This window comes from Varanus komodoensis, unplaced genomic scaffold (assembly GCF_004798865.1).
Source record: "Varanus komodoensis strain SLA01 unplaced genomic scaffold, ASM479886v1 scaffold6_2, whole genome shotgun sequence".
In the NCBI taxonomy this organism is placed as follows: domain Eukaryota; kingdom Metazoa; phylum Chordata; class Lepidosauria; order Squamata; family Varanidae; genus Varanus; species Varanus komodoensis.
The window spans coordinates 15,097,819-15,114,683 of NW_025336346.1; the positions used below are offsets into that span (position 1 = coordinate 15,097,819).

Sequence of the window (16,865 nt, forward strand, 5' to 3'; positions counted from 1 at the left end):
ACTTCGTTTAGAATCTGCTAAAATGGATGGATATAGCACATTGGACATATAAAGAAATGCCTATGAAATCATTCAGAATGGGAGTTCAGAAGGTGAAAAATAATGTGCACCATGTCATAGTTGGGAATAGTTAATTTCCTGAGTGTTGATTACTCTGAAATCACTGAAGCACCATTTATACACAGGAGGAAAGTGTCAGCAGGCTTGGGGAACCCCGAAGGTTTGCAGAAGTACAAACGCGAAAAAGAAAACAGCTTAATGGGGATTTCGCATAGAGATGTGCGAGTATGGAGAAGGGTGACAATCTGAGAAACCCCTACAGTTTGACATCCTAGTTCATCGGCCTCATACTGGCACCAGCCTGCTGCAGTGCAAGTCATATCAACTCCATCTTTACCACCAATCTCATTTTTCACATTTTCATAAAAAATGCTAACAAAATGTATGTGCTTAAAAACTATGTAGCTGTAGCGTGATTTGGACGAATTACGCTTTGTGGAAATTTTAATTTGTGTAATTGAAGATTTAACGCAAATCAGCTGATTTCGCACAAATCGTACTAGAACCTCAATGGCTCTTGTGTGCTTATTTGTGCACACTTCATTAGTAGTTGAAAAAATATGCACAAATTAAATTCCATTTTAGAAACACTTGTCTTCAACAACAACAACAACAACCCAGTTGCCGATCCCTGAAGTCAGCATGCTTTCAGTCATTGGATCAGAAAATCAGCAAAAATGAGTCAGATTTTCCCTTTCTGGTATCTTAACCCTAACCTGAAGTTTAACCCCACCCTGAACACCCAGTAGAATCCTCATAGATTTAGACAACATTCAGAGAGGTATCTCCTGGGTGTTTTTCATCTGTCAGTTTTCTTGATCAGCTATGTTATTTGCAGGCCCTTGGATGTACACAACAACCCAAGTTTTCTGAACCCTAACCTGATGCAGAGTCCAATCCCTAACACCAAGGTATAATCTCTGTATATGCAGAAAACATGTACAGGGAAGCTGTGGGGGGTTCTTGCTAACTCTTTCTGCCTAGTTGATGCTATTTCCAAGGGTATTTCCAAGACCCTGGCCATGCACAGAGGGCCAGGTTGTCCTAACTTGCAGCCCAAACAGAACATTAACCCCAGCCTTAATACCTAGTTAAAATCTCTCTGCCTTTTGAAATCCTGTGTAAATTTGTTCAGATTATCCCCCTTAAAACTATTTGTGCAAGTTATTTTATGCAAAGCAGCCAATTCCCTACAAATTACACTAGAGCAATCTGATTTGGGGGCATTTATTTGTGCAAATTGTATTTGTGGATAAAAACATGTTTGTCACAGAAGCAGAGGACTGTATTTGTGGGCCAGATCTGATAATTGGATCAGAAGGGCATGGGAGGAAACAGGAATGGTCCACATTGCATCACTTTGTTGCAGGTCCCAGCTTCCACTAACAAGCAGTATAGAAATTAAATAATGAATACTGTGCATTCTCCTTAGTGAGTAATGGCACATGCTTAGTGAGTAATGGAATAATCCTCTTTAGTGATCGGCAGCGGCTGTGAGTATAATATGCAGGCAGATACCGGAATAGCCATGGTAGTGTAGCTCTCCGTGGCACTCCCCAAGTGGCCTAGGGAGGCAGCAAATGCTTTCCATAGGATGCTGCCAAGCACACCAGGAATGGCCAACTCTGCTTGCTGCTTCGGCAGCAGCTCTTCATTTCCATGGCAGGTATATTTACAAGGCAATATTCAGCAGGCTGCTGTTCCTTGGTCTCCATTGCCCCTTCTTCAGCACATTTTTGTGCTTTGGTTTCAGCGGATGTAGCAGACAGCTCTGTGCGTTTTATATCTACCACAACATCATAGAGAACCTTTTGGCTTAATTCTTAACTGCAAGCAGATTGCTTTAAGCTGTGCCCACCATGTTTTCAGAAATCTTTTCCACCCACAGAAAACATTTTATATGGAGACAGAGAAGAAAGAAAGGTATATGGGGGTGAACTCCTTGTTCTTTACCAGATACACCACCATCGTGCTGTTGTCAGAAATAATAAATCCTTGGAACACTCAACAGAGGATGAATTGTTCTGATTTTGCTGTTGAACACTTCCAAAGCAGGCCACTAAGGGGTCTGATTGATAAAGAAAATCTCTTGCAAAACACGCATTGTTTATGAAAATGGCAAGAACACTATTAAATATGCTTTTGTTTAAGCACATGAACAGCATATACTGTTACATCAGTGAAAGAGCCTGGATGTTTTTAGTAATTTGGCAGGTAAAATTATCAGACATTTTCAACCTTTTCTGATTGCAGGGATGCTCAGTAGAATTCAATCATGTTGGGGAAGGAATCTGTGGGTGCTAAACTGAGAGCACTTTCCAGGGCAAAGTTATGTAATTCAGAGTTGTGACAAAGGATGAAACAATAACATGAACATCGGGTTTCGGAGAGGGTGGATTTGACCTGGTCCTGAATGGTGCAACACTCCCTCTTAGGGATAAGGTCCGCAGCTTAGGAGTACTCCTCGACCCGGAGCTTTCTTTGGAAGCTCAGGTGACAGCGGTAGCGAGGAACGCCTACCTTCAGCTTCGGCTGATTAATCAGCTGCGCCCCTACCTGGAGTACGACTACCTGGCGACGGTGACACACGCGCTGGTGACTTCCCGCCTAGACTTCTGTAACGCGCTTTACGTGGGGCTTCCCCTGAAGACAGTCCGAACACTTCAATTGGTGCAAAATAGAGCTGCCAGGTTGCTGACGGGGACGGGGCATTATGCTCACATGACTCCAGTCCTCCATCAGCTTCACTGGCTTCCCATTGAAGCCCGGGCCCAATTCAAGGTGTTGGTGATGACCTACAAAGCCCTAAACGGCTTGGGTCCTGGCTACCTGAACGAGTGCTTACGTCCGTATATGCCCGACCGCCCTTTGAGATCTGCGGGAGAGTCCCTTCTCCGGGAACCCTCCATGAAAGAAATTAGGAGAGTAAGTACCCGGAGGAGGGCTTTCTCTGCGGTGGCGCCCAACCTATGGAATTCACTCCCCAAAGAGGTCCGCCTGGCACCGTCGTTACTGGTTTTTCGGCGCCAGGTAAAGACCTTTTTATTTAAACATCATTTCAATTGTTAAAACATATGATCTGGCCTGGGCAACTTCTTCTTCCTTCTCTTTCTCCTCCTATATTTTTTATTTTATACTGATAATTTTAATTTTGTATTTGTAAATCAATGTATTTTTTGTATTTTTATATTTAATAGTAATTTATTATGTACTATTGTATTTCAATGTATTTTATCATGTTGTAAGCCGCCCCGAGGTTTCGGCAAGGGGCGGCATAGAAATGTTATAATAATAACAACAACAACAACAACAACAACAACATAGAGGTTATTGCAGTAGGTGTAGTTATTCATTACTGTCCTGTTCACAAGATATACTTCTGAGTTACATGCAAAGTCAAAGAGTACGTGAGAAATTCTAGAATGTGTTCTTTCACCCAGTTTCCTCTAAAGATGGTAAGATGTGAGGAACCCAGATCTTTTTATGGAAGGCTTTAGTCACTCAGCCCAAGACAGCTGTGCTGGCTTCCATCTGGCCATGTGCAAAGTGAGTGTGCCCAAATTGCTTAAGGCTACAAGGGACCCCAAAGTGATGTTTGCAGCAGTGTGCCAAATGCCACTCCAGACCGAATTCTGCATGCTGCACGGTCCTGAGCACGGCCATCTCCCCATGATGTGCCGCTTGGTACCACCTGAAAGAACCACCTGACCACACTGACTTGCTCATATCAAACCGTGGCAGTTTGTCATTCTACTTATAGTGAATTTTCTTGCATGTTAGTAGAAAGAAGCTGTTTTCTCTGCAGAGTGAACTTTAGGGGGAAATGTCTATTGTAATTTAATGGAGTCATAACAAGATGTACGGAAGGATAATGGTTATGAGCATTTTCGCTCATTGCTGTCATGGTCACGAGTAAGGATTATGGATTAGCCTGAGTGTGTCAGAAACATTTAATTGAGGACAGACCTTTCTGTAATAAGGAGATCGGTTATAGTACAAGGGATAGCAAAATTTAAGGCAAATAGTTTAATCTGAGAAATGTCTAGTGCATGTTTTAGTTGCTACCTCAGTTTATCAATACTGCTATAATTTTATTGATTATTTGAAAGTTGTGTGATATATTTGGTGTACACTGTCCAGGAGTCTATTGGATGAATGACGGTATACAAAGACAGACAAGGAGTTCCCACTAAGTTACTTTAGTGCTGAACTATGTTGAATTTACTAGTCAGTATTAGTTGTATTAAGTTTTTATTGTGGGGATTCCTGCATGGTTGTACTCCTTGTTTTGAAAGTCACTGACATATTTTTTTGGTTTAGATAAATACTGTGGCTATAGGACTAATTGTCAGATATTTGACAGCTAACAAATATTCAAAGTTATATTGTCTAACTGTATCTAAGTAAATAAAGTGTGTAGGACACAGAGGTGGAAGCATTTCCTGAGCAGAATTCTGCTCAGAACCTGCCCACCGTTGGAAAGGGGGGGGAGCTGATCTACACTCATCCCGCCCCCCGCAGCCCACAGCACAATCTCCCTGTGATTCTAAAAGAACCCTCCATTGCTCCATAGCGGGTTTGGTTGCAGCACAGGGGGCAGCAGGAGGATGGGGAAATCAATGAAAATATCTTCCATTCTACTAGCAGGGTTCCAGCTCTGGGTCTGCAGCCTCCTGTGGCAGAAGCCCTTCCGTCTCCAATTCTGAAGTTGAAGAAAAGTCCTGGCATGATCGCATGGCTTTTCATTTCGTTTTGCTTTCTGGCCTCTGTGAAGCCTGGATGCAAGGCTACGCAATGAGCCCCCTTTCTTTGATTTGTACATTGTAATCATTACATACTGACATATTTGAACCTTATGAAGGCACATTTCAGTTTACTATCAGCAACATCAGTATAAACATAAAGGAGAAAAGGGGGGTCTCTTGCTTACCAGAAAGAGAGAAGATAATCCTACACTCTGTAATTCTCCAATTCCAAGGTGGCTTAATTGATTTCCATAAAGACTACTGATGTAAATACTGCAGTCTGACTGTAATGCATAATAAGAACGTTAAAAGAAATGTTTAATGTAAATGCATAAAAGAAACTCTAAGATCTCAGGAACAAGAATGGTTCCAGTTCTTATGGAAACTAAAGAAAATTCAGTTAGACTGCCTGTGCAACCCGCTAGGCAGGTTTTTGCATCATGCTAACCCTCTGTCCCCGAGACTCTGTCTGTTCAGGCAAAAGGGCAAAAGTGCCATTGAGGAGGCAGTGGGGCTTTTTCCTTTAGCGGGGCTGTGTGGCTGTATATGTTACCATCCAAAATTCATTAAAGGGGAGCCTGAATTTTAGTTTGCTGTCAAATTTTCTTTCCCCCTGAATGTGGGATATACCATTGCACCCTCTGGTGTAGCCAGAATTTTGTGGGGAGTTATAAAATATACAGTACTCTCAGTTAAGGGTACTGTATATTTTAGGCTAGACATGCACGTGGTGGGCATGTCATGAGCAGAGCCGGCTGGTGCCAGAGGTCAGACTAGATGGCCCGGGAGGCCCCTTCTGACTCGCTCTGTTTCTATGTTTCTGTGTTAAGGATGGATGGACAGACGGACGGGGACCTCAGTATTAAGAGAAAGCAGTGAATCTGACAAGCTCCTTTTTCATGAGCAACAATCCCTTACAGTTTTGCTTTCTTTAAAATGCCAAGTGAAATCAGAGTTAGAAAAGCCAAATGCTAGTTGGACCTTCTCTGAGACCATGTCCTGCTGTACTTTGACAACTGATATCCCCCTCCCTCAGGACACTGCTCAAAGGAGGCTTCCCATTTTCACACCCATGGAGTAAGCCATCCTGCAGCAAATGGTCTGGATTCACACAACAACACACTGTGGCTGCAGTGGGTTGTTGTACCACATGAACACAGTGTGTATTAGTGCCTTGTGGTACTGAGTACCTTCACGGAGGCAGCTGTTTCTAGGCTTAGTATGAAAATCTTAGTCCCTAGAGTGGCAACTGCTAAAACATACAAAAATATTCTGTCTGTGTCCTCTTTTCAGTGCAGGCCCTTAAGGACACCCATGAAAACTTAGGCCACGCACCACTAGTGAAGAGTTCAGTGGCTTCAAAAAGGGATTGGTGTTTAGCATATCTGGAAAGGCTCTGCAATTCATCCTGTGATTTGCAGGTAGAACGGTGCTGCAGTACCTCAGCAAAATTTGCTAATTTCTGGTTTATTTTCAGTCTATCCCACACTTGCCATTTGGGAGTATAGGAGTGCCCCAGGACCTACTAGGGATAGCTATATTCCATATACCTGCCTGTTTTTTCAGGTGCAGAATCCAGTGTTTAAAACTTAAGCGCATAGAGGTGTGAGTTGTAAAGTTATGGAGAGATTATTTGGATCACCCATTTAGGACCTAATTTTGCAAGTGAATGCGGCTACTATTCCATTCTGCTGCCTTCCAGCAGCTGCTTCTTTTATGCTCATGTCTGCAGACCACCCTGATTCCATAATGATATTTCTTATATATGGGCCTTTTCTTAAAAATCCAGATGCAGAAAAGACAAGCAGTCCTGTTTATGTCTGTTCTGAAGTGGGGCCAGAGCTGTCAATTAGTTGTCAATCACATTATTGTTGTACATGCATGCTGTACCCAATAAATGGTCGTGCTAATAGTTCCCGTTCTTCAGTGATCAAAGTGAATTAGAGTGTGGATTACTGAGAAGGCCTTTCAGAATAAAAACTTTTGCTGAGCAGATAGTAGTTTTGCTCCTACCAATGCAGTTAGGAAACACTAGTCTTAATTAACATAGTTTAAAGAAACCATATTGCCTTCGTCAGGCCTGTTCAACAGGGGAGGGCCTTGTCCTGCACACTGAGGTGAGGAGCATAAAACTGTGTTAAAATACTGCTCAGTAGATTCCGTGATCATAATCTAATATGGCTGCATTTCAAAAGGCAACCTGTTTCAATTCAGGAATTAAGTGAGGCTCCAAATTCACTGTTCCTATGAGCACTGTTTCCTTAGCACATGTCATGAGGTAAAGTTTTTTTTCCATAGAAACCTAGCAAGTCAGAAAGGGCCTCCAACACCATCTAGTCTGATCCCCAGCTCCAGCCAGCTCTGCTAATGTACTATCCAACAAGCTCTTTACAAGTTTCTTATATTATCTTATTTCTTTTTTTGTTTTTAGTACCCATCATAAGCTGTTGATAAGAGTAACAATTTTTAAACAGGAAAGACATAATAAGTTAAGGATTTCCGGGCTATTTTTAAAACTGTACAAACTAGTTTAAACTTTAGTGCAAAATCAAACAATTTTTACAAGGAAAATGTGTTTGATTTAAATGTTTCTAAATATCTTGCAGAATTTGCAGAATTAAGAAAAATAAATGCATTAATAAACAAAAACATGAATATCTAGGCAGATCCCATAAGCATTCTAACTCCCAAGGTGAATTTCATTTCATAGGCTGAGATCACTATGATTGCCAGCCACATGTTTGGGGAAGAAATATAGAACGCTTTACCTAGGACCCATGGTGTAGTGGGAACAAGTATCTTGTTCCCTTTAAAGCACTGGGAATTCATCAATACATTATTATATAATGTTTTTATACTAGGTATATTGACATAGATTAATTTAATCCAGAATAAGACATGTGTGATACATGGCTTAGAACATCCCAGATGCAGCTGGTAAGTCTCCTGCAGCTTTAAAACAAATAAAAGAGCCAAAGGATCAGCATTGCAACCTAACTGTAGGGATGCATGGTGCTAATGGGTGGCTCTCAAACAAGTTCAGTATATAAAATAAAGAATCTTCCACATTGAGTTGTTGGCATGATTGTTGCTCGCAGAGGGAGAAAGTCAGGTGCAGGCAGGCAGCAGGTGCAGGCAGCCAGAGCACCAGGACCAGGGCTGATGGAGAGCTTGGTATGATACAGTAGAGCCCAAGGCAAAGGCAAAATCAGGAACAAGCACGGGCTGGGTATCCTCAAGGCATAGCAGGACCCAAACCAAAGAGAAGGTCAGGGCAAGGGAAAGTTAAATACCTGACAAGGCATAGCAGATGCAAAGGTTAAGACAGATCCAGGAACAGGCGAGGTCAAATAACCAGCAAGGTATGGAAGGTCCAAAGGTGAAAGCATACCCAGGAATGGGCAAGAGTCAGATATTGTCAGGGCAGGGTCGGGAGCAAAATGGAGTCAGGACTCAGTAGAAGAGGGGGCAAGCTAGAGGCAAGATCAAAAACATAAAAGCTGCTGCCGCCACCACCACAGAAACCAAGCTGAGCCTCTTAGTGAAACTTTTATAGAGCCAAGGCTGTGCTTCATGATCCTGAAGGCTCTAAACCTTGCAAATACTTACAGGTCTGACCCTGCTTCTGCAGGTACCTGCAAGATGAATTGTGCGGCTCTTCACCATCATGTCACCAAGGGGAGTGATGTCTGGACTTCAAATTGGGAGAGAGAATTGAGGAATGCCTAGGCTATGCATCCCAGTGGCATGGTTTCAGGCATAGGGATAGATCAATATCCCTGACTGGATATCCAGTCAATCCAATATTCCTGACTGGATTGAAGTCGGTATTGGTGGCTACGCCTCTTTCTATCTACCACTGGTGGGAACATTCATCAAGTGTGAACGCCAGTGGATGGCCAAGTTCCACATCCACACGTTGGTCTGGGAGATGAGATTAGGTTTATAAAGGGAATTCATTAGGGGCAAATTCCTCAATTCCTTAAGTGCAGCCTTGGAACACACTTCCATCTTGAGGGCTCCTCAGTACAGCAAGGAGGGAATGTTTTTCCTGACCACACAACGAGGCAAAGGATCATCAGTCCTATTCTGTGCACATGCCTGGAATAAACTGTGGAAGCAGTTCTGAAATCCAGTATCTACTTCAGAGTTGTGGCAGGGTGAAATGATTTTACTGTGTTCTTGCCAAAACTTTACAGAGCAGAACTAAATGGTTTCCTTCATTTGTAAACAATATTCTCATCAGAAATTGAAGCTAGCAAATTACCAAGTCATTCCTAAAGATGAGCTGTCATCAGACTCTTCTATATTATTTACAGATGAGCAAAATTAACCCACTGATTTTAGAATGCCATGAAATGGCTGAGGCATCCTTGGGTCATGCTAGACAACCGGCTGTCATGGCCAAAGGCCTCCAAGCCAGGGAGGGCTGGCAAGAACAGTGCTGTGTCCTGAAGATGCAGAACACATGGGAGGCAGATGGCACACTTTCCTAGGCTGATGTGTTGTGCAAGAACTGGCAGGCAGGCATAGTTCAGTCTGTGATCCAGATCCCAAAACATAAGCACAAAGTCAGACGCCTTGGTGCAGGTCGTCTAGAACAGAGCCCATGGCCAAGAACGCCAGTTGGGTCAGTGTCCCTGAGAGCTGATCACCTGCTCAAGTGCAGCCTGAATTCCCACGGAGCATTTCCCTGCCTGCCCCTCACTGCCTTTGGTCCCAGGCTACACATGCATAAAGGCTAAGGATCAGAGTGCTTTAGAAGTGCAGCACTTGCACCCTGTTGACCCTCCATCTTCTCCCAGTGTGGCTGAGCAAGACCTGAGGAGCATAAGTCCTGTGACTCCATCTCTGGCACTGGTTCACCCAACCTTCCTGGCTTCTCCTCTTCTTCCATGTCTGAGACTTGGTTGCTGCCAAAAAACTGGTTCATGACCACCACCAGCTTCCTGCTCCAGTTGATCCCAGAGCAGGCCTGCTGAAAAGGCAGTCTTTCCTAGGCTCATTCAGGTCAATGAACAGCTTGAGACCTGGATATCTAAAGGAACGCTTGCGCCCATATATGCCCTCCCGCCCCTTGAGATCAGCAACAGATGCCCTTCTCTGGGAACCCTCTGTGAATGATATTAGGAGGGTGAGTACCCGGAGGAGGGCTTTCTCTGCGGTGGCGCCCCCCCCCTATGGAATGCGCTCCCCAGAGAGATCCGCCTGGCGCCGTCGTTATTTGTTTTTCAGCGCCAAGCTAAGACCTTTTTATTTAAAACTTATTTTAATTGCTAAATTATTGAATTAATTAGGATTTTAAAATTAGCTGAGAATGCACCAGGGTTTTTTTAATGTTTTTTTCTTTTAAATTATTATATTATTATTATTAATGTATGTTTTTTTGTATTTTTTGTGAGCTGCCCCAAGGCTTTGTTGTGATGGGGGCGGTATAGAAATGTTTTAAATAAATAAATTCAGAAATGCCTGTCTTGGAACCTGTGCTTCTTGTTTGGATCACAGTACATCCTTGATGCTTGCTTTGCTCCATCCTTTGACATTTTGTTCTGTTGATACGGGCAGTGGTGCTGAACCTTCTGGATGACTGACTTTATTCACTGGTCAAAATATTATTTGTGAATCAATCATGAGTAAGGGAGAACTCCACTGCATGCATGGAAATGTGTTCACTTGACATTGGTTTTAACACAGTGGACTCTCCGGTGTCACAGGGGAAGCATTTCAAAGAGCGACTGCACAGTAAATAGCAAATTCCACAGTGAAGGCAAATCAATGGCAGCTCTGCATATCTTTAGCACTATAGTGCAATAAAACTAGGTCATTTTCCTGTTTCCCTGGAAAAATACTCTAAGACTATAGTCTTGACCTGGAAGTAAGTCCAATTGAACTCATGGAAGGTAATTTTTAAAATGTTAAGATTTGCCTCCAGTAAGCTATTATATACAGGTTTTTAAGGAATTTACAATGTACATCCATGATATATAGCTTAAGCTCAATCCTGTGTAGACAGAAAAAGGTCTACAACATGAGAATCCTGCAAGGCAGGGATTCCTGGTGGTGGGAAGGATTCTAAGCACATGTAGCCAAGCATGCTTTGCATTCCTGTTCAGATCTTCCTGCTTTGTCCCAGAAGATTGCAGGAAGAGCGCACTCAGAGACGCTGACAGCAGGCGTAGCATATGCAGTCTTGCTTTTCCTCCATGGGTGCAATTTAAGAATGGCAGAATTGGACTAGTGCAGTGAACCTTTGGCTGTTGGGTGGTACAGAAATTAAATAAATAAATAAAATGAACACTGAGTTTAGTAGTATAGAACTTACCGCACCAGATCACTTCAATGTTCTTTGCTCTTTCCTACAATGTCCAATCCCAATTACTCAATATGTATATTCAAATGATTAAAAATAAGCAGATGCTTATAGGTTTCAGCCAGAAAAAGCACTTTCCTATTCATACTGCACCAATGACATGGAATGAATTATAGTTTAATATCAGATTTTCAATATGTACCTATAATAAATTAACCTCTGAAATTAATTTCAATAGTATCTACCAGGCAAACCTACAATTAACATTCTAAGAAATCATAAATACAAATGCTGTAGCCTTAAAAGAATACAAGCAAACAGAAGAACACTTCTCTGCATTGAGGGGTAAAGAATGCAGGCAGATTATGTGGGAAGGAAAATCCGAGCACTGCAGTTCACATAAAAATCTTTCTGGGATTTAATTAATGACTTCTTGTTTCAACATGGCTTAAAGCTAAAGATCAGGGTACTTCAGGATAGCTGGCTCTTAGCCAATGTAGTAAGTACCTTCTGTTTATGTTGAACACTGAAGATCAGAGAACAGAATAGCACTACTATCTTCAGCATAGATTAGAGAATGCCCCCCCAACACACAAATATTACATAAATATCCATAAGAGGGAATAATGATAACAAATGTTTATCATTTACCTTGCGTATCTCTTAACAGCCAATCTCTTCTATACGTGCCAACATCCTTATTAAAACTACAAGAACATACCTCCTTTTTGACACACACAATATGTCGGGCCTTTGTATATGGCTGGTGTGTGTGTGATGAATGTACACGTGTCTCACATCTTCTCCCAAGTCTGTTCTTTTTGTTGGGAGAAATCTTGCATTTCCTGGCATTCAATTTGCACCCTTCTGGCACAGGAGAATGTAGAATATTGCTATGGAAAGAATAAATGTGTCAAAATGTGTACTTTACTAATAAATTCTCTGCTCAGCATCCGTGAGGGACATTTTCAGATAGCTTTGCATGTCTGCTATTTTTCACAGTGTGGTGAGGCAGGGGGCCTTTCCTAGCATCAGTGTTCCTTGGACTATGCTTGTATCAAATTTCACCTTCTGAGTGGTGTGAAAGTACCTCCATTTGTGTGTGTGTGTGTGTGTGTGTGTGCATGCATGTGTGTTGGTCATGTATCCCCTTTTTGTGAAAGAGAGGTATACATTTTCTCTCAGACTTCTCTAGTATTCAGGATGACTTAAGCTGTGTGTATAGCAAAGTTTGTTTTCTAGGTCTTGTTGGACATATATGGCCTATTGAGTAAATCAGTGAAAAAGTTGGTAATTCCAAAGAATCTTTACATTGTAAATGGATTTTTAAAAAATCAACTTACCCAATGGTATGGTATAAATCAAAAGCAATCCTATTCACAAGATATATCTATGGATGTGAATTCATGAAAGGTGATAGGGAATCCTGCTGCTTATCTTTTGTGCATTCATGAAAAGGTCAAAAACAGGTGTGGGGCAACTTGCAATCCTGCACATGTGCTGGTTTAGAAGACTTTTAATCCTAGCCAGCATAGCCAATGTGGAGGGGAGAGGGGAGTTGCAGGCTATGTCCAGTATTGCCCAGCCCTAGACCAAAGAATGCTTGCATGTGCACAGATTGCATTGATGGAAGTGCTGATGAGCATTTACAGTCACATGAATTGGTGGAAAGGGATCGGTTGGCACAGAAATGTGTGCTTTTCTATACACAGTCATTCCCTAGATGTTTTGTAAAGAGGGTTCGGTTCGGTTTGGTTCGGTTTGGTTTGGTTTGGTTTGGGACCTTAATGAAAGTTAATGTGTTCACCCAGATGCCCTTCCTGACCTTGCTGGCCTTTGCAGCAGGAGTGGGGAACACGCAGTCTGTGGACCATGCAGCCCCCACCGTGCCACCAAACTTGGCACTTGCAGCCCCAGTCCCCCCCAGAAAGGGCTTTGAGTGCAGTGCAGCAACAAACAGATCAAACTGAGCCTGAGCACAACCCATTTGGTTCTCTGGAGTGCCGTGTCCCAGTTTGATGCCGATTTCAGTAGTGAGGCAACCAATCTTCTTCATCGTGGCCTCTGTGCATCACACATACGGGTTCTGCGCCTGCGCAGTGCCTTTGGCCGGAAGATTAACACCTAACGGTTTCTTGGCAGGAACTCCGCTCCCCCTCCCCCCTAGCATTATATAAGGAGCAGAGTGTCCACCATTTTCCAGTCTTTGCGACCGCCGTTCGTTGTGCCTAGTGCCGCTTCGCTCTCGCTCAGATTGTTACTTACCTTCTTGCTCGTCCGAAAATCTCTCTTTCTCTTACCAAGTTTATATCCCTTGTTCTTGTTGTTAGTATTTCACTTATATTTCTTTAACTTTGCACCATTTTTTCTTCTTTATCGTTCCTAAAAAAAAAAAACCAAAAATATTACTTTCCCGCTTTACTATCTCCTTTTTTCTTCTTTCTACGATGGCGCAACGGGCGGCATTCCGCAAGTGCGGAAAATGCAGTTCCAAAATGCCCACCGCGGACCTGCATGATCTGTGCCTCCTTTGTTTGGGGGAAGGGCACAGAACCGATAAGTGCGGCCATTGTTTGGCCTTCTCTAAACAGGCGAAGAAGAACAGGGAGAACCGCCTCCGCAAACTCCTCTGGGATCAGGCTCTCCTCCAATCTGATCGGCTGGTGGCTAAGCCTTTCACTGTTGTGGCCCCACCCGAAGGCCATCCAGCCTCTTCTTCCATTGCTCCACCCTCACGCCCTTCTGAAGAAGGCGCTCATGCTATGACCGATCAGTCTGTTTCCTTGCCGAAGAAGCAAAAGGAAAAGAGAAAGCACAGCAACTCGGATAAATATCCTGTGCATAAGAAGGCCAAGAAAGATAAGATGGGCAAGCCGGTTAAGAAGCCGAAGAACTGCAAGCAGGCAAAACACCGTCACTCGGGCTCAGCCTCTTTCTCGATTCCGATACCTACTTTGGAACCGACCCCCTCGGTCCCGACCATCCAGGCGGCTATGAGGGTTACCCCATCGGGCTCACCGCGCTGGCCGGCAGCCAAACCCATTATGGATTCGAGGAGGGGTTCTATCTCTGATGGGGAAATACGAGACTCCCCACCTAGGGCTCGATCACCAACCCCGATGCCTCCAATCCCGATGGATATTGAGATCGCCATCTCCCGTCCGAGAAGCCGTAGAAGCCGTTCCTCGGATGTGAGGTCTGATGATTGGTGCCACTCCAGGTACTTCTCTGCTCCGAGACGGGAAGAGTACCACTCTACAGCCTACTATCCTACCTCTAAGGGACAATCTTCACCATCAGCGCCTCGGCAGCATTTCCATTCAACGCCCAGAGATGCCCCAAGGGCACCATCTAGAGAGAGTGGCAGATCGGGGTCTCCAGGAGATTCTTCCTCCAGTGTACCACCCCCCTACTGGATGGAATCCAAAGAGTCTGAGGCTGACTCAACCTCGCCAGATGCTGTAGTTGCTTCCCAGGGTCCAGAGTCGCCTGAGGAACCGTACATATCGTTTAACAATCTGATGGCCAGACTAGTGAGATCGCTCAATATAGAAGCCCACCAACAGCCGGGACCGAGCACCGATCGTTTTTATGATGTGGTTAGAGGTGAACAATCCACATCTATTGCCTTGCTGTTTATTACTATCTTACGGCAGGCAATGACCCAGCCATGGGACCTCCCAGCTAATCCACAACCGACCTCTCGTAAATACGAGTACATGTATCGGGTGCGGGAAGAGGACATCCCATTTCTTCTCTGCCACCCCAAGCCGAATTCGGTTGTTGTAGAATCCTCACAGGGTCGGGAAGCCCGTGGATACACCTCACCTCGTGACAAAGAGGGTAGAAAGGTTGATTCTCTCACCTGCCGGGTATACACAGCTTCGGGCCTTGGTTTAAGAATCTGCAATTACGAGGCAACCCTGGCACATTACCAATATTTCCTGATGCAATGCCTGGACGCCATCATCGATACTTTTCCGGGAAACCAGGGTGAACTTGCTAAGACTTTTGTTAAGGAAGCTATGCAAGTGGCGGTGCAACAGCTTTCTACCGCGAGGCACCACGTGGACTCTGATTCGAGGTCGCTGGTCGGTGCAGTTTCCCTCTGCAGGCATGCCTGGTTGCATAATTGCAATTTTCCGGGTGAGATGAAGCGGAGAATTGAAGAGATGCCGTTCGACGGTTCTGGTCTCTTCCATGCAAGGACGGACAGCAAATTGAAGAAAATCCATGAATCAAGGATGACCGCCCGTCGTATGGAATTGCAATCTCTACCCCGACATAAGTGGTCATGGTCACGTCCACAGTACCATCAACAGTTTCCGCCTCGGCAGCAGCAACTGCATCAACGTCAGCAGCGTCGCAGGCAACAACCGCCACAGCGCTTCCAACAGGGCCGCCGCCGTTTCGATACGGACAGGCAACAGCGCTGATGTGACGAGCAAACCTCTCCTCTCATTCCAACTTCACCCTCCCCCCTCTCATTTGGGAATCGACTGAAGAGTCGACTCTCCATTTGGGAGTCCATCACATCTGATGGATGGGTGTTATCTATCATCCAGCACGGATATGGAATCGAATTCGACGTTGTACCATCAGCGAATCCTATTCGATATACTCTGACTTCTTTGGTACTATTAGACGAGATTCACCAACTCCTCGCTAAAGGAGCTATTCGTCACCTGTCATTATCGGAAGGATTCCATGGATTCTATTCCAGATACTTTATGGTTCCGAAATGAGATGGGGGTCTAAGACCAATATTGGACTTGAGAGCTCTCAATAGATTTATTACACCAAAGAAGTTTCGGATGACTACACTTCAAAGTATTCTTCCATTGCTGGGAAGAGGGGATTGGTTCGCCTCATTGGATCTGAAGGATGCCTATTTTCATATTTCAATACATCCAAGTTATAGGCGTTTCCTTCGTTTTGCGGTGGACTCTGAAATCTACAAATTCAATGTGCTACCGTTTGGATTGGCCACTGCACCAAGAGTTTTTACAAAGTGTATGGCCCCTGTCTGTGCACACCTTCGATTACGTGGAATTCGGATATACCTGTACCTTGATGATTGGTTGCTGGTCGCCGACACAGAAGCAGGACTTTCGTCTGCTGTTGAGTTTACATGTGCTCTATTGCACAATCTCGGACTCTGTATTAATCGACGAAAATCTTCCCTTCTCCCTACGCAGGTGATCAACTTTATCGGAGCCCGACTGGATTCGACGTTGGCAAGAGCCTTCCTTCCTCAGGACAGACGACATGCGATTGCTCATTGCATCGCTCAGATTTGACAAACAAGAACTGCTCCCGCCCGGTCTATTCAGAGTCTGTTGGGTCACATGTCTGCTTCCATTGCTGTGGTTCCACACACCAAACTCAGGCTACGTCCCCTTCAACTGTTCTTCAACGGGGTGTTTCGACCACAGATAGACCCCACTACCAAACGGATTCGACTCCCGGCTTCCGTTCTTCAGTCCCTGTTATGGTGGATAGACCCAGCCAATCTAACCGTAGGCATTCCATTCCGACCCCGGTACCCTACAATAACCCTCGGTACCGATGTGTCTCTACTGGGATGGGGAGCAATCTGTTCCGATCTACGTACCCAAGGGATATGGAGTCAGCGGGATTGCAGGAACCATATCAATTTTCTGGAACTTCTTGCCGTTTTCAAAGCCCTTCAATCATTCGAGGATGTGCTTCTGCACCAGGTCGTCCAAGTGACCTCGGACAACATGGCG

General features: G+C 44.2%; 2 protein-coding genes across 2 annotated transcripts in view; one reads left to right on the forward strand and one right to left on the reverse strand.

The window, feature by feature from the left end:
* The window catches only part of LRTM1 (leucine rich repeats and transmembrane domains 1), a 30,276-nt gene extending 16,007 nt beyond the window's left edge, over nucleotides 1-14,269 (reverse strand). The window contains exon 1 of the mRNA XM_044451488.1: nucleotides 14,134-14,269. Coding sequence (XP_044307423.1) covers nucleotides 14,134-14,269 — 136 coding nt within the window. The remainder of the gene's footprint in view (nucleotides 1-14,133) is intronic.
* The window catches only part of CACNA2D3 (calcium voltage-gated channel auxiliary subunit alpha2delta 3), a 648,113-nt gene that overhangs the window by 568,067 nt on the left and 63,181 nt on the right, over nucleotides 1-16,865 (forward strand). The window lies entirely within an intron of this gene.